At 42.4% G+C, this 27,158-nt stretch overlaps 2 protein-coding genes across 3 annotated transcripts; both read right to left on the bottom strand.

The window, feature by feature from the left end:
* Window positions 1-2,138: 2,138 nt before the first annotated feature.
* On the bottom strand, window positions 2,139-9,470 carry LOC141957520 (myosin regulatory light chain 2, smooth muscle minor isoform-like). Its single transcript, XM_074899139.1, has 4 exons — window positions 9,364-9,470; window positions 7,589-7,787; window positions 7,270-7,431; window positions 2,139-3,628 (listed from the first exon to the last, which is right to left on the bottom strand). The coding sequence occupies exons 2-4, from the start codon at window positions 7,770-7,772 to the stop codon at window positions 3,456-3,458; spliced, it is 519 nt and encodes a 172-aa protein (XP_074755240.1). The 5' UTR covers window positions 7,773-7,787; window positions 9,364-9,470; the 3' UTR covers window positions 2,139-3,455.
* A 10,533-nt stretch (window positions 9,471-20,003) lies between these two features.
* Window positions 20,004-26,583, bottom strand: LOC141956895 (myosin regulatory light chain 2, smooth muscle minor isoform). Of its 2 annotated transcripts, none has more exons than XM_074897760.1 (4): window positions 26,448-26,583; window positions 21,882-22,079; window positions 21,559-21,720; window positions 20,004-20,513 (listed from the first exon to the last, which is right to left on the bottom strand). In XM_074897760.1, exons 2-4 carry the CDS (start codon window positions 22,063-22,065, stop codon window positions 20,341-20,343), a joined length of 519 nt encoding a protein of 172 aa, XP_074753861.1. In that variant the 5' UTR covers window positions 22,066-22,079; window positions 26,448-26,583; the 3' UTR covers window positions 20,004-20,340. The 2 variants fall into 2 exon arrangements, with proteins under 2 accessions (XP_074753861.1, XP_074753859.1); XM_074897758.1 differs by lacking the exon at window positions 26,448-26,583 and adding an exon at window positions 23,710-23,846.
* Between the last annotated feature and the right edge of the window lie 575 nt (window positions 26,584-27,158).

The following is a 27,158-nucleotide window of genomic DNA, read 5'->3' as shown; positions in this document are numbered from 1 at the left end:
CTCAAGCATCATCAGGTGCTGAGCCACAGGCAGCTTACAACGCACAAGGATAAAGCAGAGTAAGGGCAGTGACAACCTTTACAAGTTATTATCTACACAGATGGCATGTGTGGGGATGGTAAGGCACTGCTTCTCACAAACAGTCCTGGAGAGGAAATGGTTTATAAGCTAAAACTCATGTGGGGTTCAGCTCCGTTGCCTCTGTAACCACAGGAAACAAGCCTACCAGCCCCACTTGTGAATCATAGCTTTTGGGAACTTCACCTTGAAGAGCAGGAAAGTTTTTCTTCAGGTAAAATTGATCTCTTTAATCCTTTCTGCTGGGATCATTGCCTAAGCGTTTTCATTTGCCAAAAAAGAAAAAAAAATGAACAGTAAGAAACACAGCTGCTTGCGATGGTTCCACCCTCCCTTGTTCAATTGTTCAGTGGTGTAACATTCAGCCTGAATGTTGCAGACCTACTTTTAATTCTCTGTTCTAGCTGAGAGTATTCAAGGCCACATTGTTCCAGCCCTCCACTCAAGTGACCTAGCTACAAAACAACTGAATTTATAATAAAAAAAGGAGAAAGACATCCCACCATCAACGCCTTCATGTTCTGCTGACCCACTTCAGTGGGAGCACTTGGAGATTCTGCGTGGCTCTTAACTGAGGCTGATTTTGCCATGACTGAGAACCACAATTAGTCAATAAAACCAGTGTTACTGGTTCCAGACAGACACAGACTTTAAGGCACCTTCTGCATCAGAGGTGAATGGGGGGTTTAAAATTTCTTTGCAAGAGAAATCCCAGGTCTCTGAATTACTCACCAAAAATCCATTTTTATCAGTCTTTCTGACATGTTTTTATGAGAGCATTAAATACCATTAAACTTGAGAGAGTAAAACAAAGATTCTCCCAAAGGTCGAGCTAAGAACAATAGCATTAGTGAATTACAGTTTGTCATCACAAGACCAAATGGCATATAGGCGTTGCTATACAGCAACATGGTCCTGGCCCATAAGCAAGAACTGGGGTTTAACAATTGACATTTATTGCTATAGATAAATACCAGCTGCTTCACTCTGAGCCTGAACAGTTTAGTTTGTATCACAGCTTTTAGTCTTTCATATGTAAACAAAGTTATGCAAACATGTAAGTTTGAATTTGGGGTAGTTTTTCAAAGCTAATCTTACAAAACAAGAGTGCTTACTGAGATACTGAGAAGTTAAATGCATGAGCAGTGTATCTGGTTTGAGTTACAAGGAAGCCTCTAAATCCTTTTGAAACCCAATCTTTTTCAAACATACACCACATGTGTGTTTGCACATACATGACTGTAACAACGGCTTGCTGATACCTCATTTTACTCTCTTCGGTAATGAATGAATTTGCTTAAAGAGCCAAAATTCAGCACATACAAAAGCTGCAATTTGAAAAATCCCGACAGCATTAAACCCTGTTGCGGTAGGAGCAGAGCTTCTGTGTGAACTGTGTGTATTTTCCTCTGTATGCTGCATCAAACGCGCTCTTCGGGACTCAAAAAAACAACAAAAAAGAAGTGTTGTGAGCCATCTGCCCTTCAGGCACGCCCGAGCCAGGAGCTGTGATGCCACCTGCTGCTGGCACTGGGCGCTGGCCTCACGGCCCGGCCCCGAAAGCGGCGGGGGCAGGAGCGGAGGGAAGGGGGAGACTGAACTCAGCTGGCGACCCCGTGAGGACCCGGCCGGCTTCACCTCCTTCAGACATGGCAAAATCGGTTTCACCGATAGTTTACAAAAGTTCTGTTTGGAGTTTTAATCTCTGCCCCCTCTAAATGTAAAAATTTTCAGCGCAAAAGTGGCGACTGAGAGAAAACTTACTGTTGAAGCATTTGGATTTCTTCTGTCTTCTCGGAAAGAGTTTTGAACCTTTTCCCCCCTGTTTTTCAGCATCTTCCATACCCTTCTGACAGGCCTACCGCTAGCGTCCTCTGATCCTTGGTATGTTTGCAGAGTTCCCACTCTTTAGCAAAGCTAAACCAGGGCTGAGGTAGAGCAGAACCTTCAGAGCTTTTCCTTACAAGTACCAGTGAACGATTTTTATTGCACTGTCCTTCTCAAAAGAGGTCAGTCCTGGTAGGTTATTCATAAAAGAAGTCTATTTCTAAAACAAATAATCGCTGTCCTCTAATGAAATTTATTAGAAGTTCAGTTCACAATAGCAGCCTACCAAGAAACAGCGAAACGCTCTCAGCCAAATGACATTTCTTGATTTTGTAACCTAAATTCGTAAGGGATAACAACGTAATTACAAAAAAGTGACAGAAGCAGCTCTGATCACTCTTTCTCTCAAGTCCAAAAAACCAGAACCACAAGCAGGTTATAGCAAAGCTGCCTCAGAGTACTGCAGCAAATCTGCTACGTGTTCCATACCACAAGAACTAGAGGATATAATCATGACAAATGGAACAAAAAGGAATGCCTCCTCCTCACACACCCAAAAGCACTACCTTCAGCAGCAGCTCTTGAAAATATATTGTATATTATTTCATTTGGAAAGTAAGAATGACATTTTCAGATAGAAAACAACAAGGACAGAGGCATCACACCTTCATCCAGCCCCATTCTCACTGTGCTTTGAAAAAAGACGGGAAGAGAAAAGAAAGAAAAAAATAAATGGTGCAATGAAATGTAATGAATTCTATATGGTCAGTCCTGCAGATCTGGTAAGAGGCATCACTCAAGCATTCTACTCACATGTGGTATCTTTTTTTAAGATATCACTCACTAATATTTACCATATAAGTTTTTAAAAAGCAGTATTAATATTGTACTCGGGTGTCAAGAATGGAGGTGCTAAGGTGGTAAAACACCCCCTCAATTACAACCATAAGATTGAAAATGTTTAATGTGCAAGTCTTGGACAGAAATAATTAATCTACACCGTACTAAAATTTGAAGGATATAATTTCTTCATTGCATGTGCTCACAACAGTAAGTGCTCAGTTGCTGAAGTACAAACATCAGTATGCTCAAGTGACTTATGCTTCATTTTTAAGGCAAAAATAGGTAACAACACGACTGCATACAGCTGCAAAAAATCTTACGGTTATGATTAAACAGTCCACTTCTAGCATGGAGATTTTAATTATATACTTAATATAGCCGTGTTTTATTTGAAAAGTTCCCATTAAAAATGTAAAATTAACCTAGCTAGGATGAGTAGCACTGACACTTTTACCTGGGCTTCCACCCTCACTGATCTTTGTCCCTAAACCTCTATCACTGCAAGTTGTCCTCTCTTCCTGCCCATTTCCAGTCTTATTACACTGGTGCAGGTGTGCCTAGGCAGCCCCAGAGTCCACAGAGGAAAAAGCTGGAATGCTACAAGTATATGCAAAAGGTCCCAACAAGAAAAAAAAGAAAAAAGCAATCCTGAGAAATAAAATTAATGGGAGGGATAAAAAGCTCTCTGCAGGTATCAGGAGATTTGCTCAGTCATCCTTGTCTTTTGCTCCGTGTTTCAGGATGCGCGTGAATTCAATGTAGTTGAAATTCCCCTTTTTGTCGATGGGTGCCTCTCTGTACAGCTCATCTACCTCTTCGTCTGTGAACCTGTCCCCCATCGTCGTCAGCAGCTCTCGCAGGTAATCTTCCTGGATGAACCCTAGAATGAGACATATTGAGAGAAACACAAGAGGGAAGCCATTTTGTAGCCGAGTCTTCAAAAGCAGTAAGACAGACATACCAACAGACATGCAAGTAACTAATACAGCATCTAATATATGCATTTGCACCAAAAGCCCAAAATACTTTCTTAATTGATTTCTAAAGAAATCTGTTGAATGCAAAGGGGAAGGGGGGCAAATCTGATGCATTTCATTACGGATTTCTGAAAAGAGGGCCTGATCTGCTGTGATCTAGTAACACCTACTTCCATCTACTGATCTTCAACAGCTCAAACTGGAAAAACAAGTTTTTGTCAATGCTAGTCTTCATTACACAAGCTGTTCCCTTAATTGAATTATATTTTTCTTGACTTAATTAGATATATTTGCGCATCCTCTATAAACTAGTTTCCTCTGGGGACTAAATAACCACTGGCTGGCTCTTCAATGCCACACAGTACTGTTGCTGGAGGCGGTTTATGTGGATACAGTGAACTACTGGCAAGTGTCCAGGGAAAGAGTTTATAACAGAAAAGACTTTCAGACAGGATTGAGCAAGTTAACTCAGGAGGGAGGAATAATGTTTACTGTAGAAAGGCAAAGGTGGAGAAGCTAGTCAAAAAAAGGTAGGATATATTAAGTATTTTATACTAAAATACTAGCAGAAGACTTTGGAGGAAATTAACAAAGATATAAAAATGAGCAGTTGCTAAGTATGTTCTGTTAATTCAATTTCAATAGATGGGCAGAACCGCCAGTTGCCAAATAATTCGAGGAAAGGTCAGAGATGAAAAAAGGAATGCGCATAACAAATAGTAGACAGAAGAATGCAGAAACTGCTTAACGCTGAAATAAGACCTACCCTGCCTTTAAATGCACAATAGTTGCTTCATTTGAGAAATTGGTTATTGAACTTTATTTGGACAAATATCAGTAACAGAACAGAGGAGGTAGAAGCGTGTTCCAAAACAAAAAAAGATAGGTAAACTGCAGAACAGCTGGAAATCATATGTAGACACCCACATCAACTGATGTAGATTCAAATAGGATGTGATTAAAAAAAAAGTTCTGCTTTGGAAAGAGAGTTGAATAACTTAAGCAAACAGAGTTGATTAGAGAGACAAAAAACGAACAGGGAATCAGGGGACCAAAAGGCAGTCAGTGAGCATAACAAATTACCATGGGCTGGTGTATGCTGCAAGGAAGGAAAAAAACCCCCGTGTTTCAATATATGCTAATTAAAACAGCATCATATCCCAGTGTAGACAAGCCCTTGACTACTGACTCCAAACTAAGAAGGCTAAGAGCAATGTTCTACTGTAAAACCGGGGAGAATGTTCAGTTAGCCAGGCCGATCTTAATCGGGTCAAATTTTGGAGCTGTCTCTTTGCAGATGTGCGTAAAGAAGGGGAAAAACCAGCTAAACAGATTAGGCTCTATGTCTGCAGCCCTACAGAGACCAAGCAGTGATGAGAGATGACAGAAGGATTAGTATTCAAAGAATGCAAGGCCTTTGGTGCTGCAAGTTTAGCCTCAAGGTCTTAATTGCTTCTGTCTGAACGGCTAGGTGTTTAAACACTGAGCGAGGTTGCCAAACTAGGAATACACTACAAGTTTTAGCAGCACCGAATTGCAAAGCAAACAGTATTCCCACTCTCCCTTGCACACAGCTTCGATGTAGATGGGGAGTAACAAATTAATGAACCAAAATTTAAGATTCAGCCTGTGGCAGACAGCACAAAACAGATGACAACGCAAGATCAAAGAGCAGACAAGATACACCAAATGCAGACAGATGTAACTTTTATACTATTTTTGTAGTGCTACGTACAATAGTAATGCTGAAGCAATATACCCAACTAGACTGGCAATATAGGAAATGTAAGTAAAATCCAGCAAGTACAACTACCTTATCCTCATCAAGAGGATATGATTTGCATTATTCTCTTTCAAAAGAACTACACTGATGTAGAGCCAGAAAATCAGGCCCATAAAACACATGGAGATTATGAAGTGGCAAAAAAAAAAAAAAAAAAAAAAAAAAGAGAAAGGTTTGATGTAGCTGGAAATGCTTTTGTTCATTTTTTAAAGGAACAAACTGATCAGAAGCCAAATCTGAGAATAAAATGAATAAAAGGCAAACATAACATGGGTTCTACAAATACATCACATGTTATTTTGAAGACTGCATTTTGACTATTAGGAATCAAAGAACAATAAACCAGTATATCAATCTAACACGTTTCCTGGATAAAATCTGAGGATGGCATAAGACACAAAAGAGACTGTGGAACCATTATGCTCAAATCATCCTAGGACTAGACTAAAACATGTACCACACAGAGTTGAAAGATGATAAAAATCAATCTTATCAGTACATGGGGGCCTGAACTAGTAACTTATTGTTTACATAGAAGGTTACTGTTCAAAAGAACTGGTAGCACAATCATTTTCTTTATATTGTAATTCGCAGGCTCTTGTTTTGGTGCACACAAAAAAACCTTGTAGCACAGTGAGTCAGACTACCTGTGGAGAGAAAATAATTAACCTACTAACAAAACTTCCTTCTCTAGGAGATGGTAAAGAGATTTCCCTTGAGAGGGAGGAAGTCAATTAACATTTGAAAAGGCCTTACCAACAGAAAGCCTGTTTACCTACACCTCAGCAGGAAGGGGATGCTCTTTGAAAAGGCAAAAGGTGCTAAAAATACACAGACTGAAAATAGCTGTTTGAAATGGACTAATATCCTTTGAAAGGTTCAGAGCACCTATCCACATGTTAGATTGAAATACTGTGGTGGACGGTTGTGAGAAAAATTATAGGTGCAGTGACATCTCTAGTAGAGAGGCTACAAAATTTTGGCACCCAGCAGTAAGCTGTGTTCATAACGGCTCAAAGTGCTGATATTCTGTGACTCTGCAGAATTGCCTTAAGGATTCATCCCTGGTTGCTACACATTTCTTCAGAATCTTAGCCTACATGAATAAATAAATGAAAGCATAAACTCTAACCTCAAAATTGCAGACACAAACTTGAAAGTTTGATGTAGTAAAACTGGGCTCTGCATTTGTTTTTGTTTGAAAACAAACTGAGCTGCGGGTGAGGGCATGACACATGGCATTTGTCATCATAGCCTTAACATACACTAGGCAAGATGAGGGTTCAAAAGAGTTTATGTAGTCTGGACAGCCTGTCTTGAAATATTAAAAACACTGAAGAATTCAGATGCATCTCAGATCTCCTACAGGGGGAGGACAAACTCAGTTGTATTACAGATTTCACATCCGTTACCTTTTCAATGCCTTGGGAAATCACATTATTACCAATTTGAATTCATCTTCTTAGAGCAAATGCATCTTACTTTGCACTTTGAGGAACATACATGCTGTCCAGTTAAAACACTCTTCTTTCTTCAAAGCTTCACAGAAGAACATTACTACTATTCACAGAGAACAGCCAGACAGGTTTTACTCTCACTCAGTGGTAAGTCAAAGACTCATTACTTGGTAGAATATGCCATCTAGAATCACTGTGTCATACTTCATTTATAAAGGTGCAAAAATCAGCATACTATTTAGAAACCCAAATAAACAACAGAAAAGTACTCCCCTCCCCAAGTGGCTGAGTTTCACCCCCATACCTGTTGCTTCTTCATCAAAGCAAGCAAAAGCATTCCTGATTACATCTTCCGGATCGGTGCCATTTAACTTCTCACCAAACATTGTGAGGAACATAGTGAAATTTATGGGGCCTGGAGCCTCATTCATCATGGCATCTAGGTATTCATCCGTTGGATTCTTCCCTATAAAGAAAGGGATTTGTATTTGGTTTAGCTTTCAAATTGTAAGAAAAAGCCATCTGAAAAGCGTAATACAAACTCAGACCTCTCATAAGCTATCCCAAACTCATTTTAACAGCACAAATTTGCTCGACAACCATACACAGAAAAGTGACATTACCAAGGGAGGCGAGCATATCGTGCAAGTCCTCTTTGTCAATGAAGCCATCCCTGTTCTGGTCAATCATGTTGAAGGCCTCCTTGAATTCCTGAATCTGCGACTGATCAAACATTGCAAATACATTGGAAGTGGCACGCTGAGGGCGCTTCTTGGTGGTCTTCGTCTTTGCCTTTTTGCTAGACATTTTGATTTTTGGACACTAGGGAGAGAATACGGTAAATACAGTAAGATCGGAGTTAGGACTGAAAAAACCCCACTGTACTACAGTTTAACGTTAAAGTTTACAGATAGAAACCACCTCTAACACTTCCATTTCCTCTCATCAGAATGTAGTTCTCTAATCAAAAAGGGAGAGAAGCAGAAAATATGAACAAATGAACGACAGACTCCTAAATAGCAAAAGTGACTAAAACAAGACCTAAGTTATACTTGAATTTCAGTCTTCAAAGGGACAGCTTTTGTCTGGAATCCCTTCTTGATACATTCACCTGCAAGAAGGGAACTCAGGCTGCTCTCAAGTCTAAAAGAGCAAAGCGAGGTTTTGAGCGCTGTTATTAAGCCTGGGAGAGAGATCTGTATAGATATGGATATATGATAACTGTGTGCAGTATTGGATAGCTGGGGATGGAGAAACACAACTCGCTTTACCTGACCAAACTCTGAAGTGCCTGTACTTGACATCTGACAACTGTAAGTAGTTACTATTTTGTATAATGATGGGTCTCTGTCCTTTACTTGCCTTCCGTTATTTAAAACGCCCTAAAACTAGGAGAAAACTGTGCCAGCTACATTTCTGCTCATACCAGTAAGTTCTGCCTCACCTCCATTTACTTTTATACATTTAATTTTACCTGAAATATACTACAGGCCTGCCATACCTGAAAGCTGACTTCTGCTGCCTACTCCTTTAAGCAATAAGGGAAAGCAACCAACTCACACTGCTTTTGTTCATCTCCCTAGAAAAACTGCTCAGAAAAAGGTATCTTCACCTCCAACACTCAGGATGAGCTTGGGTCTGAACAACGCAGAGAAACGGCCACGCTTTGGTCCATTTCATTGCTACCGCTGTTATTTAATTTACCTGTTGCTAAGCCGGCTCAGGTTTCCATGGTGCAGTGCTTTAAGATTTTTATAAAATGAACCAGTGGAGACTGCGTCTATCCTTTAGGGTAGGTGGGAGGGACGGAGGGAGGGGAACTTACACGCAGCCCCTTTCAGCTTTAACCCCAGAAGGCTGTGACCTGAAAGCAAACCTGGCACCTTGCCCTAAATTTGGACCCGTGGGGAGAATCCATCTCGGAGACGACGCGCAGCGAGCACAGAGAAGATTTGAGAAAGAAAAAAATTTTTTTTTTTTTTTTTTAAATTTTTTTGGCGCCCGGAGAAACGCTGATCTCTCTGCAAGAGCGGCAACACGCTTTTGAAGGGCGCAGAGAATCGAAGAGCTCTTGCTCTCTCCAGGAAGAAACGACGCCACCGGTGATGGCGCCGGGCAACCCCCCCCCCCCCCCCTCCCCTTTCCCGCCCTCGCCGACGGTTGAGGCTGAGGCTCCGGCAGCCATGGCTGCCGGAGCCTCAGCCTCAACCGTCGGCGAGGGCGGGAAAGCGGTGTGGCGACCGGACGCCATCGCTTCCCCTCAGCAGCAGCTGCCCCAACGGCTGCCGCCAACGGTCGCTGACTCGAACGCGTCTCCCAACGGTCACTCTCTCCACAGCCCCGTTCCCGCCCTCAAACACCTCCCCACCGGCAGCACCCGGGATCCTCCCAGCCTCACCCCAACGATCGCTGCGGGAAACCGGTACGAAACGGAGGCGAAAAGAGGAAGCGGCGGCGGCGGCAGCCCCGGTGCTTCCCGGAGAAACCATCACCCTCCTGAGCGGCGGGTGGGGGACGAGGGGCGGGCGGAGGACGAGCGGTGGGACGACGGCGGGCGGCGGCGGGAGGAGCGGCGGAGGGCAGCGAAACGGCAGCGAGACCCTTTCCCTTAAAGATCGCAGCCCTCTTCTTTCCGCGGGGCGGCTGGCTCGGGGCGTCTCCGCAAACGCTTCTCCCCCGCTCCGGCAGCGTTGGCGCAGCCCGTTGAGGAAGTCGCCGCCGCCGGTGCTCGGGCTGCGGGGAAGGGGGGAGGCTCGCTGGCGACTGACGCCGCTCCGGGGACGGGCCCTGAGGCTGGGGGGTGCTGGGCTGGGGAGAGACCAGAAGGCCGATGAGGAAAAATAACCCCAAGTTGCCTTAAAAACGCATGCCTGAGATCGGGGGGTACCACGGGGCAGCCCCGCCGGGCGGGGGTACGGCTCCGCGCTGTTGGTTTGAGAGGTGGAAACGTCGTTGTGGGAGGGCTGCTTCGGGCCACCGAGTTCTTCCCGTGTGCTTTATTTTTTATGTATCACGTTGAAGATCCGTGTACCTGAAGCCTCAGCCGGCGACCGCGGAGTTAACGGGGGCTTGATGGTGTCCCAGCAGTGAGGTAAACGGAGCCTGATCAGTGGGTAACGTACCGACTGAGTTACGTGCAAGGTCGTATCCTTACACTCAGTCTTCCTCATGTTTCGCTTAAGGGATCAGAAAAATTCTAGCTTGCATCTTTAAGTCTCCTAAATGAGTACTCCCGCATGAACAAGTCTGAACACCAGTTGCAGTCATAGATTATAAAACCCCTTGGAGGATTTATTCTTGCTTATAATTTCTTCATGAAAACAGTGCAAAGGATTACACTTTTTCTGTGTTCATTTACTAATGTAGGATCTCAAAGAAATTGAGGTACAGGCTCTTCTTAGTGTTCCTCTGAGGATGGGGTCTGAAATTACTTCAGCAGCCGTTCGTTTTTAGCCCATTTTTGAAATTTTTCTGAACGGAATGCTTATTCACATTCTGCATATTGAAGCCCAAGTAGGGCCCCAAGTAGGGTGATAGGAATCACTTGGGCTTCAGAAGCAGTTGTTTGGTACACAGATAGATTCTGAAATACTGTCAGATGGGAAAGCTGTACTGTCAGTTCATCATTCTTTTAACTGCTTTCCTACATGTTACCAGATTTGCTGCTATACAGTCGGTATCTTGGCAAGCAGTAACTTTTAAGGAGTAAATGAAAAAATAGATGAACAGGCTTTTGCTGAAATTACCCATTATATTTGCAGATGTAAATGGATTATATTTAGGCACTGCACACACTGAAGTTAATATATAATCTAGAAGTTGCAGTCCCAGATTTGAAATGAGACGCTTTAACTGCTGAAAGGCCCAACTTTCTTTCCTTACCCTCTCCTCAAACCAGAAGAGTTTGAGGTCTGAGAATTTGGCCTAATTAGCTTATATAAGAATACTTCCCCAATGAATTTTAATATTGCTCTTATAAACATTTGCCTCGAAATGCAATTGAAGATAATATTAAACTTTGCTGAATTGAGAGCATGCTCATGAAAAATGTTTTTGGGAAAAATCCTCTGTACTTACTAGGCATGGCACATAGTTTCAGGATAATTATATGCAAAGTGTGAGCGGGTGGAAAGGCAGTAGAAGCACCAAGATGGTCATAGAGTTATTAAAATACTCCTTGATAATCTTGAACAACTGAATTGTGTGTTGAAATTTAATTATGGAAATAGTTATTTGATATCTTAATTTAAAATGCTTTTTTTGGTTACTTTAAATTGAACCACTGCTGCAAACATGCTACTCTATGCTGTATCAGTTTTTGTGCCATTAAAAAGGTGTTATGTGAAACCTGTCACTGTGTCTGTTGTTCCCAGTGTTTAAATTTCAAAGATGTGAGAATAGGTACTGTAATATTACTCACCCATTATGAGATAGGTTCTTACTGATAAAATTGTCTGTGTCTCTCAAAGCTTTTGTCTCCAATTTGTTGCATCATAGTGGAAAAGGAAGCAGTTGTTAAATGCAGACCATCTTCTGTGTGATGTAAATCTATGTAATGCTTTTACAAATGGTTCCATTTTACTTGATTCCAGCATTCATTATACCACTAAGGAAATGTAAAGGGGAAAAAAAGGAATTGTTTTGCCTCTTGGAATATTTGGAGAATATTTTTTTACTCATCGACATAAATCTTAAGAAGAAAGAAAAGTCAAGGTTTGTTTTTGTGAATGTATTAGCTTGTGCTTCAGCTCTTAATGAAGAGGATGTGTTGTGATGATCTCTCAGGTGAACAGGACTTTGTTTCTTCTGTTTAAACCTCCCTCTGGAGAGGATGCTGCTTGAGGGTGGTACCTGTGAGCTGCCCGCAGCCTTAACAGTGCTTTGCTCACTGTGACTGCTGGGCCCTGGTTGATGCAGGAGAAGAGCGGGGCTGTAATCCCACTTCCTGCTGCCCTACAGACTGTTCCTGAGTACAGCGAAGCCACGGGCTGTTTCTTGAGTGTGCCGGCTCCTTTCTTGAGCGTGCAGGCTCCTCTGCGCACTGGTGGTGCTCCCTGACTGCTCAGAGAGCTGTGCTTGCAGATCTCTATCTGGCGGGACAGCAGGCCTGGTCTTGAAGGCGGCCTTGGGGCTCTTCTAGAACAGTCCAGGCACATCCTAGGGAGAGCGTGTTCTGGGAAGCCCAAGGATGAAATGGGTAGCTCTGCTGCTGAGTGGTTCATTCAGCCTTCTGCCACCACACAATGCCAAGTATGTCCAGAGTGAAGCAGTTCTACAGCTGCTCTGCAGAGAGAGTGTGTGCTGAAAGGATGGATGCTGGTGTGGTGCTGTACCAACAAATAGTGCCGCCTAGTGATGAGTTTCAGTTTTGGACAGAGTTTGTTTTGCGGGCGGGGGAAAAAATGCTTGCACTACCACATCCAAGAATGTATGCCAAAAAATTATTTCTCAGTACCGCATAATTTCCTGCATACACCATACAGAATAGAAATTAATTTATCCATTCTGAAAACGTGATCTTTTTAAAAAAATGCTGAGCTCTTAACTGCTTCAGTTTTCTTTTTTTTCTACTACTTTTTCCTTTATTAGTCCCACCTTCTTTCTCATTTATGTCAGTGTTGTGTAAGAAAAAACCCTTTTAAGCAAAATGTATACAATTTTCATATCCTTTCCACCTAAAATACTCAAATACTTCGGTGCTGTTGAAATGTTTTCCTAGACTTGTTTTCTTCGGATTGCCTAAAAGCCTTCAAAATTGTTTCATACTTAAGTTCTAAGGCTGTTAAAGACAACAAGCAATTTACAGTAAACCTTTTCCCTCCTTTCATTTAATTCTCTCCATTCCCTCATTTCTGCTGAGTTACAATGACAGTGCAAATCTTTGTGATTAACTTGGTTGCTTAATGAAGCAGAATCAGTCTGTGTCATATGATGTTTCTTTACAAATCTAATTAATGTTAGTGGTACAGTTGCACTGGCTCGCAGTAGAAGTTTGCCTCGTCTGGCGTGCCCTGTCTGTAAAGAGATGTGTGTTTTGCATGTGGAAAGCAGGGAGCAAAGTCTTGGCCATTGTTTGGTGAGCTGCTGTCCCCATGGACTGTATGTGCACTGTCAGGATTGCTCAGGTTGGAGTTTTGCTCAACATTCAGATATTGCTGCCTCCTAAGAAGGTGAGAACCATGAAGCTGGGGTCAAATGAGATTGTCCAAGGCTCACCCTGATTTTTCAGCAAGTCAGAATTGGCCCATAAAGTGGGTAAGGGGAAGCCCAACAGCTGTGTCTTCTCCCTGCTTCTTGCATTTCTAGGTATACCACCACTGGGATGTGTCTATTGGCTCCTTGGATGCCTTCAACAGATAATAGATGCTGTGAGATCTCCCCTATCGGGTCCCTGAAGGGTTTTATAGGGGTTTGGGGTATGTGTGTTTTAGTTTTTACCCCCTCTGAAACTTGGAATCCTCAGGTTTTTTGAAAATCTCTTTATACTTCCTCTTCTTTTTGGAGGAGAGCGAGCAGCACTGGGTGCTTTTAGCCTATTCTTAAGGTGAGAGCAGCAGCAGTGGCCATATGCAGGTATTGAGGGAAGAATAAGAATCAGGGAAGCATGTGATATCTTCCCAGAATCCTCTTTCAACCTCTACTACATTTAACTCATGGAGGAGTAAGCCACCCTGAGCCAGATGTGGTATGTAGTAATTAACGATGAACTTCCTTCATCAGCTTGCCTAATATGTAATCCTTGAATTGCTGTAAATTTAATATCCATAATATCTTTTGCAGGTGTTTTTGGCTTCCTTTGCAAGGTTGCTATTTGTTACATGAAGAACTTCACCTTATTAATTTTGAACTTACCTATTCCTATTTTTATTTGATGCTCTAGATTTTGTATTGGAAGAAATGCGAAGGTTGAATTGAGTGTCCACCTCTTTTGTGTTTTGCTTCTAGACAGTTCTTGTGTGTTCTGTCAGCTGGGGCAAAGACTCCTGCTTAGGTAATTTTTCTTGTACGGAGGCTATTTCATACCATAGAAGGTGTACACTTACATCATAGAATTAAGACTGAGAATATGCATAGGAAACAAAAGAGTATAGAAAAGGAGACTAGATGGAAAAGAATATTTGTGATTTTCACATTGAATTAAAAACTGAAGATGTGTGAAAGTCAGATAGTTTTGCCAGTTAAGATATTTTTTCTGAGCATATTATCACTGTTCAACAAAAGTAGCAAATGCTACTTGTAGAGGTTAAGTATTGACAGCACAATCAAATATTTCAAAATTTTGTTCTGTCATTTCTAGGTCAAAACAGTCATTTAACAGAAGCATTTTGGCCGTCAATTGCTTCACCTAGTATTTTGACTCATCCTTCCGTCTTTCCATCCCTTCTTCCCTGATTCCCGCTAGATGTGTTGTCTCTACCAAGCTATCCCAAGTGCAGTGCTGTATCAGTCAGAGTGACTGTCACTCATTCTGTGATCCAAAGGGAAAAGGTTTGAGAAGTCATGAGTAAAAGAAGGGATTCTGAATGCATGTCTTTGCTTGGGTCCCTTGGAGGGCCTCAGAGCAAGACTTTTAACTGACTGCAGGGTATTTATTCCTAGTTTTCTTTTGAAGACCTCATGAATAGAAATGTTAAGTTACTACTTTCCCAGGTGGTCCCTGCCACAATGTAAATGCTGAAGCATGAAAAATAAAAGCTGACAGAGAATGTATTGGAGCCTACAGAAGGATATATTCTTTCTCCGTATTGAAAATTACTTTCTGGTAACTTCCAGTGTGCATAGCTGAGGAAAATGTGAGAACATAAGTTCTCTAGAGCATCGTATGACAACGATATAGCTGGGCCAAGGACAATGCAGAGAAGTGTAGTGGAACATAAATATATAAAGTCACTGTCTGAAGTGTTGTAAAACAGGAGAAAATGAAAAATCCCAATATAATTTATGCAGCTTAATCCTTGTATGAATGGGCACTGAAACGTGTTTAACAGAGTATGAGGGGACTGGACTCAGCAGTCAAGGTATTCCTTGCATTCCCAAGTCCAAAGTCCTTTATATATAAGAACACAAATTTTTAAAAAAGAGAAAAAGTTAGAAAGTACATCTTGGGCTGTTGATTTCTGCTAGTTTTTTGTCCCTTGCTACCTGTTCTCTGTGATAAAGAAGTCACCGTACTGCCACTTGTGCTCTGTCTATCTCTTTGGTTTTTGTCCCAGATGGTTAAGTTGCAATAATTTTAGCCAAATATTTATAGGTTTTTCTCCCGTTTTTGCCATAGTTTTAAACAGAAATATTGCCAGACACCATGATTTCACGGTGTTTATAAGTGAAATGCAAAAATAAGTGTCGATAAGGTGTTCTTAGTAAGAAGAGAGTGAGGCCTCCAGTCTTTCGAATACATGTAATTAATTCTGCTAAACCTGAAGACATACATGTGTGCCCTCTCCTCCCATGTTTGTATCTCTCTGACAATGTGTACGTACAAATAAGGAAGAAAGTAAAATGTGCTCAGTGCTTGGCCAAAGGCCTACAATGGCATTTTAAAAACATACCCAGAAAACAAGGAGCGTATTTAGTCAGGTGTTTGACAGAAAAAGTAAACTGTTACCAGTTTTCTTATTAGCTGATGCCTGTGCAGGTTTTGGTTGGCTGGTGGAGCAATTTCAAAATCAGCATGCTTCTTGTGGGGTGGTAGTACATTGCCAGTATAAAAACTATTGCGTTAGAGATAGTTAGCTCACAATTAAGGAAGAATTTGATAGAGGAAAAAAAAAACACTACCTGTTAGATACAATACTAAGTCAAGGCTCAAGTTAGTCATGTCTGATGCCAGCTCTATTTTAGCAAATACTAAGACAGGGCTTGCAGGCCTCGTTTTACACCCTCTCACTTGAATATGCCAGAGGTTGGAAATTTTCGTTAAATACTGTCTTTTAACTCCCAAGGAGCCATGCACAGAACATTCATGAGGAAAAAAACCCAAAATGTAGTTCAATGTTTAGTGAGGTTGTACTCACTGATACCCTGAAGTAGTCAAAGTGAGGAAATTATAAATTAAGGATTAAAATTTGCAAAAATGAGCAGCAGCAGTTTACAGGAAGGCTAAAATGAATGCTGCTGTCACATACTATCTGCTCCTTTAGGCACGTGTATTAAAGTTAGCCGTGACCTGCCTAATCCTGTAGTATTTGTAGCTGATTTCCAAACTTTATCAAAGTGCAAGGCTGGTTTACTAAGGGACCAAATCATGGCTGTGTGGCAGAAGAGTCTGCCTGCAGCAAGCAGTTGGGATTTTCCAGGAGGCAGTTTGATTTCCTGCTCTCCTGTTAAGTACATGCTTCTGAGAAACAAGTAAACATGTTCCCTTAGGGTTATTACATTCATACAGACTGCATGACCCCTTAAACACTGTGATGCAATGCCTATTATGTATGATCTGTTCTCTTGGGAATATCACACATTTGGTCTGAACACACTCCTTTGTAGTATTTTCTTCTGTTGAAGAAGAAAATTTGCAGAACACATTTTTTTTCAAGGTCTAGCGCAGGGATTCGCAAAGAGTGTGCTACCACAGCAGCCTGCCTGCTTTGTATGCCCGCAGCAATGGAGCTTGCTCCTACCCAAGTGGTCCCAGGGAGCAGGGAATGCTGTGTGTGCAGGCCCACGAGCTGCAGAGGGAAATAGGAAGAGCAGCCATGTGCTGCCTTTTTTTTTTTTTATTAAAAAGATGAAAAGTTTTTTTATCTAATATGTCAAAAGTCTGGGAAAATTGTGATCTCTATGGAGTTGCTGCTCAGAGCACAACAAAAAATGAGCTGTGTGGAATTTCTTTTTTTCCCAGTATTGCTTTTCAACATTTCATGATAAATTATTTTTAAGCTGCATTTTGAGAGGCATTTACTGAGTTCTTTTTGCTTTTATATTGTTCCTGGCTTCTGTAATACTGTTTTTGAGTTACTGTTATCCTAAATCATTTTTCCAAAGGAGGAGGTTATCTAAAAATGACAGTAGAGTTTGAAAAAAATGAGTAAGCAAGCCAAAATTGGAGCATAGGTACATAGGTAATACCAAGAGCAGATTAACTGCTGATACCTAAGATGTTCCTGACTCTACTTTGATTGTTACTCACCTGTTATTTGGACTTACATTGCCTGAATGCCTTCAGTATGGTAAAAGAGCTATTTGTTGCCATTTGAATCTCCCCAGAACATATCAAATAATAGGTTAGTAACATTCCGGATGAGAAAAGGCCACAGTCATGAGAAATGTGATGACAAGATTTCAAGTATTTTCCAGCTTTTGGACCAGATGCATTGGGCAGGACACAAAGGCATACAGTTACTGATGTCCTGTGCCAGGATGGGGCCCCTGTGTTACATTTTGTTTCTCAACATAGTGACAGTGATCCTAGAAACAAGCAATCTAAAGATAGTTCTTAGGTCAGTGGTGGAATGGATCCATACTTCAGAGTATATGAACACCACCTCTGTGACATCAGTTAGTTGCTGAGCTAGTATATTAAGCTGACTTAATGTTGTGAAATGCTTCAGTCATCTGATCACTGTGTGATAAAAGATGGTTTTATTTGCTTAAATGCAGTGTAAAGAGCAGAAACAAGTGTATCCTGAGTTAATAAAATGCTGCATATTACCGGTGTCTTCAGCAAGAGTCAGAGCAGAGGGGGAAAAAAAAAGCAACAGGCAAGCACACACTGGCAGCACTTCACACAAACGTAGTCATCTTGGAGGTTTCTCATGCAGCTGCAATACCTCTTTGGCTTCCATTTGACCTTTGCAAATGTAGCCTTAGAAGAGGGTAAATGGGTCATGTAAAATAAATCACTGCTTTTCAATAGTGCTTCACAGGGCATTATATATCACTGCAGATGTAAGACTATTAAATGTGTGCATCAGCCTATGAAAATAGTTTTCCATCATAAGCTTAGTCTGGTGTGGAGCTTAGAGACCATTATATATGAACCCCAAGAGAAAAGAGATTAGGTTCCAAGATTTTCACTGCAAAATGCTAAGTCTAAGTCATCAGAATCTTAAGCTGTTTCAGTGACCAAAGTTATTTTTATTTTTGGAAGTGGATTATTGATGACACATCCCTACAGCCCTCCGCATGCAACCTCAGCTGTCCGGACGTTCCTCACTGTGTAGCTACAAAATGCATCTGATGCTCTTATATGGTCTCTTGGCTGCGGGTGTAGGTCTTTAAGCCATCCAGGGGTTAAGGGGTTTGTGCACACTTGCAGGTATTAATACTGGTCTGATATTAGGGAAACCTGAACTAGGAAGGTCAGCATTAGTTATGCTTGAACATCCTCAGAAATTTTGTCAGTAACCTCTTAGAGTAGGTATCTACACTAATACAGTTCCCTGTCCCCACCCCCTAACCAAGCCCTCATGCTACCACACAGGGTACACAAGAGACAAAGCCACAGTAGATGCTGAAGTAGAATTCTTATTCCTTGGAGTCTTTTAAGTCATGTGAAATAGCTCAGGGCATGGTTTCTGGACAAGAAGTCATCACTTTGATAAATGTGTAGGTATGATAGTCACCTTATGCTTTTCAGCTTGCAGTGGCCAAGAGAGTAAGATACATGAAAGGACATGAGCATCAAGAACTAAGAGAAGATCCTGCCTCTTTCCTCGATATCTGAGACAGCAGCATCAGCACAGCTGCTTTTGAATGATTTCTTGCTTGCTGAAAAGCCATATTATCAATCATAGAATCATTCGGGTTGGAAAAGACCCTTGGGATCATCGAGCCCAACCATCAGCCCTACTCTACAAAGTTCTCCCCTATACCATATTCCCCAGCATCTCATCTAAACGACCCTTAAAACACTTCCAGGGATGGTGATTCCACCACCTCCTGGGGCAGCCTATTCCACTGTCTGGTCACACATCCGGTGAAAAATTTTTTCCTAATGTCCAGTCTGAACGTCCCCTTTGGAGTTTAGAGCCATACCCTCTTGTTCTGTCACTAATCACCTGTGAGAAGAGACCAGCACCAACCTCTCTACAATGTCCTTTCAGGTAGCTGTAGAGAGTGATGAGGTCTCCCCTCAGCCTTCTCCTCCTCAAACTGAACAGTCCCAGCTCCTTCAATCGCTCCTCATAGGATTTGTTCTCCAGGCCCTTCACCAGCTTCGTTGCCCTCCTCTGCACTTGCTCCAGCACCTCAAGATCTCTCTCGTATTGAGGTGCCCAAAACTGGACACAATGCTCCAGGTGTGGCCTCACCAGTGCAGAGTACAGGGGGACTGTCACCTCCCTGCTCCTGCTGGTCACACTGTTTCTAATACAAGCCAGGATGCCATTGGCTTTCTTGGCCACCTGGGCACACTGCTGGATCATGTTCAGCTGCTTGTCAATGAGAACCCCAGATCCTTCTCTTCAAGCCACACCTCCCCAAGCTGTAATGTAAGCTGAGGTAGAGGTATGATCCTTTAAAAAATGAGAGGGACTTCAGCAGGTATAGGGTTATATAAAGTTACTTCTCAGAACTACTTTTCTTAAATTCTCACATGTAGGTTTCCTGGCCATGTATTGCTGTTAATTAGTGCCAGGACAGACAGTGTCGCTTAAAGATTCTTTTGCGCAAGCTTCCTTCAGCAGAAGGAAAAAAATTGCCTCATTACCACTTACTGCCAGCCAACAGGAATGCAAACTTTGACATGAAAATATTGCTAAAAAGCTATCAATACTGAAAGGAAATAAAAGCTGGGCATGTTATCTGCTTAAGAATCATAACATTCTCTGCAGGCTATCAGGCAACTTTAACAATCTTCCCTAACCAATTCTTTGGCTAACTACTTAGACCAGTCAGTCCCACTTCAAAAACCTGAGTTAAGAGATTTGTTCAGCTGCACTTTTAAAGACACCAGCACATACCACTAGGAGAATTTCAGAACTGTGACACCTAACAAAACATTACAAAAATGTGTTCCAGCTTGATTTGCAACTGCAAGTAAAATACAATTAGCACACTTGCATTTGTAAATGCGTAATAGGAATGTCATTCTCCACAAAATAATTTGAGGTATTTTATCTATATAGCAATCTTTATTTCAAAATGGCATTTATTACAAAAATGTAAAAATCCAGCTAAACCAGAAACATTGAGATTATTTTCCTGGACTATGAAGTCCAGGGATCTTTGTCCCCGTATCCTTTTCCTCACAATATTTTCCCCACTTCCAGTCTGATTACACAGGCGCAAATGTGCCTAAATGGCCTGGAATAGATAAATACATTGAGAAAGGCGAAAGCTGTAAAGCTAAATGCATGCAAGAAGTTCTATCAGAAAGAAACCCTCAAAAATAAACGTAAGTGTAAAGTAGATAATCTGCAGGTATCGGGAGATTTGCTCAGTCATCCTTGTCTTTTGCTCCGTGTTTCAGGATGCGCGTGAATTCAATGTAGTTGAAATTCCCCTTTTTGTCGATGGGTGCCTCTCTGTACAGCTCATCTACCTCTTCGTCTGTGAACCTGTCCCCCATCGTCGTCAGCAGCTCTCGCAGGTAATCTTCCTGGATGAACCCTAGAACACAATGTGAGAGGACATAAGAGGAATTTTTCCATTTATCTGCTAATACAGCATGATCATTCCTTTTTTGAATTCTTTGTTTCAATTAAGGAGAACTGCAGTGTTTGTTACCAAATGAAAACAAGACCATTAAAGCCTATTACTATAATTGCCAAATAATTACAAGCATTCCATCAAAAGTCAACCCTCTCAGTTAACTTGCATGGTCCCACTACTTCAAGTAAAGGCCATTTTATGATTTGCCTGTGTTGTTACAAAGAACATACAAATTCGTCAGTATACATATTGGACCTTCTTCCCAATATCAGGGCTATACTCCCAGCAGTACTGAGAGACTTCTAGCAACTGTGTATTTTACACAAAGGGGATCTGTTTGTCTTCAACATTCCTAATGAAAAATCACTACAAAATAATGATGGAACTTGACTACCTACTTGTGTTCAATAGCTGCAGGAAACATTGAAATATTTCAAAAAATTTAAGTTGATCTTAAAACAGTGACAAAACTCAGATTTACTAGACTGGTTGCAAAGAATACATTTTTGGCACTGTTTATTAAACAGCCTTATGTAACTTGCAGTTCCTTCTATCAGCACTTAAATCACGCAAGGTTTTTCTTGTATTCATTTTCTCCTGTAAGTGCAGCTTAACAGAGGGAAGGTGGATATAAGTTGCTGACAGAAGACAAGTGCTTCATAAAAGCACAACTCTGAAGACAGGATTCCCCTTAGAAAAGTTGTCCTGAAGCTGAATTTTAAGTTAGGAAAAATTGAAGACCCTGATTCCAAGTCAACTTTTTTTTTTTTAAAAAACTTTCTCCTGTCTTGGACAACAGAAGTGCCAGAAGTTTGGGATTTAAAGTTTTATAGTGTTTGAAGAGGTAATTTCAGTCAATGAGAACAGAGGCATGATTTTTAGTTTGCAGAAATCAGAATTTTTCCTAATTAAAAAAATTATTCACCATTCTATGAATACAAGTATTTGTTTTTACAAAAGTACGTAGAAGTAATACATGTACACTGTTATTTCACCCCCATACCTGTTGCTTCTTCATCAAAGCAAGCAAAAGCATTCCTGATTACATCTTCCGGATCGGTGCCATTTAACTTCTCACCAAACATTGTGAGGAACATAGTGAAGTTTATGGGGCCTGGAGCCTCATTCATCATGGCATCTAGGTATTCATCCGTTGGATTCTTCCCTATAAAGAAAGGGATTCGTATTTGGTTTAGCTTTCAAATTGTAAGAAAAAGCCATCTGAAAAGTGTAATACAAACTCAGACCTCTCATAAGCTATCCCAAACTCAATTATTTTAACAGCATAAATTTGCTCGACAACCATACACAGAAAAGTGACATTACCAAGGGAGGCGAGCATATCGTGCAAGTCCTCTTTGTCAATGAAGCCATCCCTGTTCTGGTCAATCATGTTGAAGGCCTCCTTGAATTCCTGAATCTGCGACTGATCAAACATTGCAAATACATTGGAAGTGGCACGCTGAGGGCGCTTCTTGGTGGTCTTCGTCTTTGCCCTTTTGCTAGACATGTTGGCTGGCGGTTCTAGGGAGACAGAAACAGATCCCAGACTTAGCTTTATTAAATCAGATTACAAGTCCTTGGGGGAGGGATGGATGAAGGAATATAAAATTCCATGTTACAAGCAAATACCCCGAAGTACACATTTATTTTAATATCTCCTGCTCCATTTTCTTTCATTTGGACTTCACTTGCTATTAAGCATAACGTCTTTCAGGATTCAGGGACTGGCAGTGTAGGCCAAGAGCAGGCTACATTAAAAAACAAATCCTAGTTCTTGAAACGAAACTCACACTGTATTGCTGATTCAATCCCACATCTTCCACAAATTGAGATGACTACATACTTTGCAGCTTAGGAGGCACTTGTTGACCTGCCATGTAGAAGGATATGGGCTGCTAACCTAGCATACTATGTAGTGGTTAAATAAATCAAGCAGGATGCTAAACTAACATTTAGAAGGGGGGGGAAAAAAAAAAAAAAAAGAAGAGTATTTTAGGCTCTGAATAGCATTTTATTACAATAGCTGCTGTTAAAAAAAGCAGTAATTCTCAGGACACAGAATGACCCTGATGAGAGCCTGAAGTTTTTGTGAAGATCATTAGATGGTGCCAAGTCTGGGAGAGAGATCTGCAAGAGAACTACTTAAGTGCTTTCATCAAAGTCAAACGGAGGATTGTGTGTGTTAAAGAAAGGACACTGACGTGGTTCAAAAAGTACGACATTGCCATTCTCTTACACAGTGGAACTATTGCACAATACATATGCAAATGCCAGCATACTCTTCTTTAAATTAATGACATAATAGTTCTGAAAATCTGAAGATTGTTTCTTTTAAATTATCAACCTTTTAAAACATTTATATATTCTCACAGAATCTTTATACAGTTTCATGTATTACAAATATACTAATTTAATTGTTTCCCTTGAGCTGTCAAATGAGGAAATAAACATGGTAGTTATAACACTAATATAATCAGGGCAGAAGTGAGGCTTTCGAGTTGACTGCTTCTATTTAGCTGAGAGGATACACTTAGGGTTCAACTATGGTTGACAGTATGAACACAAAAAGCTGAGTCATTCACTGAAGCACAAAAACCTCAACACTGTTACTGGATCAGAAGAAAGTAGACCCTGTTAATGTTGTTTCTCAAAGTTTTGCACTCCTCTGTGCTTTAGTTTTATCTAATGCAAGCAATACATGCCTCTAGAATCCTTGATTATGCTCAAACCAAATGTTACGCAAACCAGATTCCTTCCATCCTTGATTTTGATTTTTACAGGAAGCACCTGCAGCAAGCATGTCCTGAAAGAGGACAAATTTAAGCTTCCTCTATAGTCACAAGAGGTAGTCACAATATTTTGCAAAGGTACACCAAGTATTACCTTTATAACTTAAAAAAAAAAATCACCTGATCAGAAATGCAATTCTAATCAGTCACAGCACAGTTCTGTTTCTCAGAGTTTGCTCAAAGTTACCGTATTTTCTGTTAAGACTTCTGAAAAGCAAGACTAAAGTCACTAACTTGGATTCATCCTTAAAAAAATGAGCAAAATTAAGCAAAATAACTCCCTTACATGGTTAATCAATCCCATATTCAGACAACAATCAGCTAGGGTTTTTTGGTTTTAATTAAAAGACAAGACATTTTACCTTGCTTTGTATCAGATACCTGACATGCTGTACCAATCATCGGAATCATAAAAGGATATTCCATGGTTATGTCCTTCTCAGTCTGTCTACAAAGAGCGTTACTGATTTCCCCTGCTAATTCCACACTTTTAAATCCTACTGCATATACAACGTTCTTCTGACGTGTAAAACAAACCATTATGTCCCGAACTAAAAATAGCCTATGAAATGCAAGTGTGCATCATTCAACAACACTGAAGTTCTCTTCATTGCTTTCACTAACCACAAGCTATCTGAGATGTCTGGCCTCCAACAACACTCCAACAAATAAATATGAACTCCTGACATCTAGATATGTATGAAGACAGCTGACAATAAAGGTAGCTTGCTTTCAAGCTGCAGTCATGGGTTGTGCATAACTTCAGTGTTTTTCTTACCTCAGTAAAAACACGTGCAAGTTACTGTTAAACTCTGAGTTATTGATTAAAGTTCCACTACCCAAAATACAGTCAAACAATACCTGTTAATAACTCCTTCTCTGAAATAATTCATAGTTTTCAGGTTATGGCATATTTAAAGTAAACCAAAAAGTTTGCTTTGCTCACGCTGCAAGGTAGCGCTCCCAGCCATCCACTATGTACAATTCAATCCTAATCAAGAGGAGGTAACAAAAGCACAGTACTGCCAACTGTAGCTACCAATGGTGGTGAGACAGCCTCTAATTCTGTTCAAAAGATTGCCTTATCAAAATACTGTACTAGAGAAGATGAAAAGTTTGTTGATGGTTGTGTTACTATTTTCTAAGTTTCTCTCAACCAGGCTTGGGAGGTGGCTGTATGCAATACAGAAGGCACAACCCACACCTGTCAGCCTGCATCTGGAGAAACATTTGATCTCACCAGATTGTAGTGCCTTTCAGCACAGGTTTGGTGCAGCTATGCCTGAAACACTGCACTCAGCACCGGGAAACTATTAGAATGAGGGTAATAAATTGGAATGTGTTCAGAAAAACAAGGACATCAATTCAGCTAGCCAAAGAGATCAATTTATGACAGAAAAGTTAGAAGTGTTTACACTTAGTGTTATCTCACTGCATACAGTGAACAACGTACCAATCCAGAGCTAGCCTCATTCAAGTTAAGCACTGGACCCACTAATTTTAGAGAAAATAGGGTTTTATCTGATAAATCCACCAGGTCATTGAGTTAAAAAAACCCCCATGCTTTTATAATTGAAATAGAGTAAGTATACGCTGAAAATCGAAGAATTTCAGTAGCTAAAAAGTGGAAATACCTCACATTAGATAGTACAAGTCATGACAGGCAGGTTTAGTCTCTGTTTTTAATACTGTGATGCACTGAATGGTCTGGGCCTTGTTTTGGAAACGGTCCAAGAAACTTCTAATGTAAGATCCTGCCTATTAAGACTTACCATAACACAACCTTTATTTAGGAAGAGTTTCAGATATTAGTGCCGGTCTGTGCTGCTTGTACACGTACATTCATTTGCTTTATCAAGCAATAGCAATGGATATCAAACCTGAGAAACACAAAGTCATCTTATGGTCCTTATCTCAGGGAGAAAGATAAACTCTAGGAGGAGACAAAACTGAGCAACTAAAGAGCTTGAGCCAGACAACTAGATACAAAACTTTACAACCCACTAACAGTGGTGCAAGCTGGATCTGTTTAGAGGCAGCAACCAAAAGTTGCACTTTAGAAAACACCCTCATGTTTCAACATCGTTTTATAGGGATTGTGAATGTCTATCACTCAAAATTAAAAAACCACACAAACACAAAACCACCAGACAATAAAACCCCACAATCCACACCCAAGAGAGTCTCTACATGAACTAAAGATAGTATTTTCTTTTCAATCATCAAATTCAATAGTCAGCCTCAAAGCTAAATCCCAAATTCTGTCCACATAATTACAGCATCAGGTACAACCACGCATCCATCACTGCCTGGGTGGTAGCAGGAAAAGGTAAGACCAAGGCACTCCAGCAGATCTGTGGTAAAGCTCAATAAAGGGCTGATTACATTTTGGAAAAAAAGCACCGCCCTGTGACAGCTCACCTAGTCTTGAAAGCTATCTTAATACACCCCTTATTGCTAAGTTTTCCTAAACCCTCAAACAGAAGGCAAACTTGCCTCGAAATCTAGTGTCTGTGACTCAACAAAGCGTCTGTCTAAAAGTTATAGCAGAAACCACCGTGAACTGTCCTTAACTGCTTTGCTGCCGCCAGTTACTTCAAAAAGGAAGCTGGGAAGGACAGGCTCAGGACCTCTTCTGCTAACTCAGACTCTTCCAACGGCGGAAGTTTTCACACTAGCCCTTTCCCGGCTCTAACGATGGCGAGGAAACTGCTGGAGAGGGCCGCTGCGGCCGGCAGGCAGCCGAGCCCTTCCGACTGGGTCCTTGTGCCCGCGGTAGCGTCCCACCGCCCGGCTCGCGGGGCAGGCCGCGGGCGACCCGGCCAGTGTCGCCCCCAATCCCCCCAGGGCGCAGGAGGCCTCCGCGCTGAGGCAGAGCCGCGGGGCCCACCCCAGGCACGACTCCAGCCGGGCCCGGCGGCACCGAGGCGAGGGCCGGAGGTGGGGAGGGGGGGCTGCCCCCAAGGCGGATGGCGCCGCAAGCGACCCCCGGCCCGGCTGCTCAGGCGGTCCCACCGCGCCCCTCATCTCGCCCCGGCTCCAGGCCCCGCGGGCGGCCACTGGAGCCCCCCGCCCGGCGCTAGAGGCGACCCCGCCTCACCTGGCGGCGGCAGGAGAAGGTCCTCGGCGGGGAGCGGCGGTGGCACTTCCGGAGAGCGAGCGGCCGCCGCCCCAGAGCCAGGAAGACGTGGGCGAGACCATCCGCGCGGGGGGGAGGGGGAGGGCTGGCGGTGCGGCCCGCGGCCCCGGCCGAGAGGCGCCACGAACCGGCCCCGGGAGGGGCCCCGGCGGTGGCCGCACGCTAGCGCGCCCTCTCGGGGGCCTCGACCCTCCCAGGAGAACGAGGTGAAGGCCCCGGGCTCGGCCTCCGCCCGCTCCCCCCCCCGGCGGAACGAAGCGTTGGTGCAGCGCGGTGCGGTCACCGCATTCCAGGGGTGGGGGGCGGAGCCAGCGCCGCGGCTGCCCTAATAAGGTAACGGCGGGAGTTTCCTGCTCGCCCGGCTGGCGGCGACGAGCGGGGCGGGGCCTCAGCCTGGCTCCGCCCCCCAGCCGGGCGCCGTCCCGCCTGGGCGGGTCTTACCTCCCTTGCCCCGCCCCCGGGGTAGCGCCGCCTCCTTCCCGCTTCCCGCTTCCCGCCTCCCGGCACCTCAGAGCCGCCGCCATGCTGCCGCTCCGAGCGCCTCAGCAGGGACCCCTCCGTGCCCTTAGGGCTGCGGTTGCCTCATAAAGCGTCACAGACCTCGGCTGGGCCCATTTTCTGAGAGAAAAATAAGCCATATTCCCAGCTGTCTTTTCAGTATCCAGGACAGTG

Source organism: Athene noctua, chromosome 2, assembly GCF_965140245.1.
Source record: "Athene noctua chromosome 2, bAthNoc1.hap1.1, whole genome shotgun sequence".
Lineage (NCBI taxonomy): Eukaryota > Metazoa > Chordata > Aves > Strigiformes > Strigidae > Athene > Athene noctua.
This window is presented reverse-complemented; position numbering and strand designations above follow the sequence as displayed.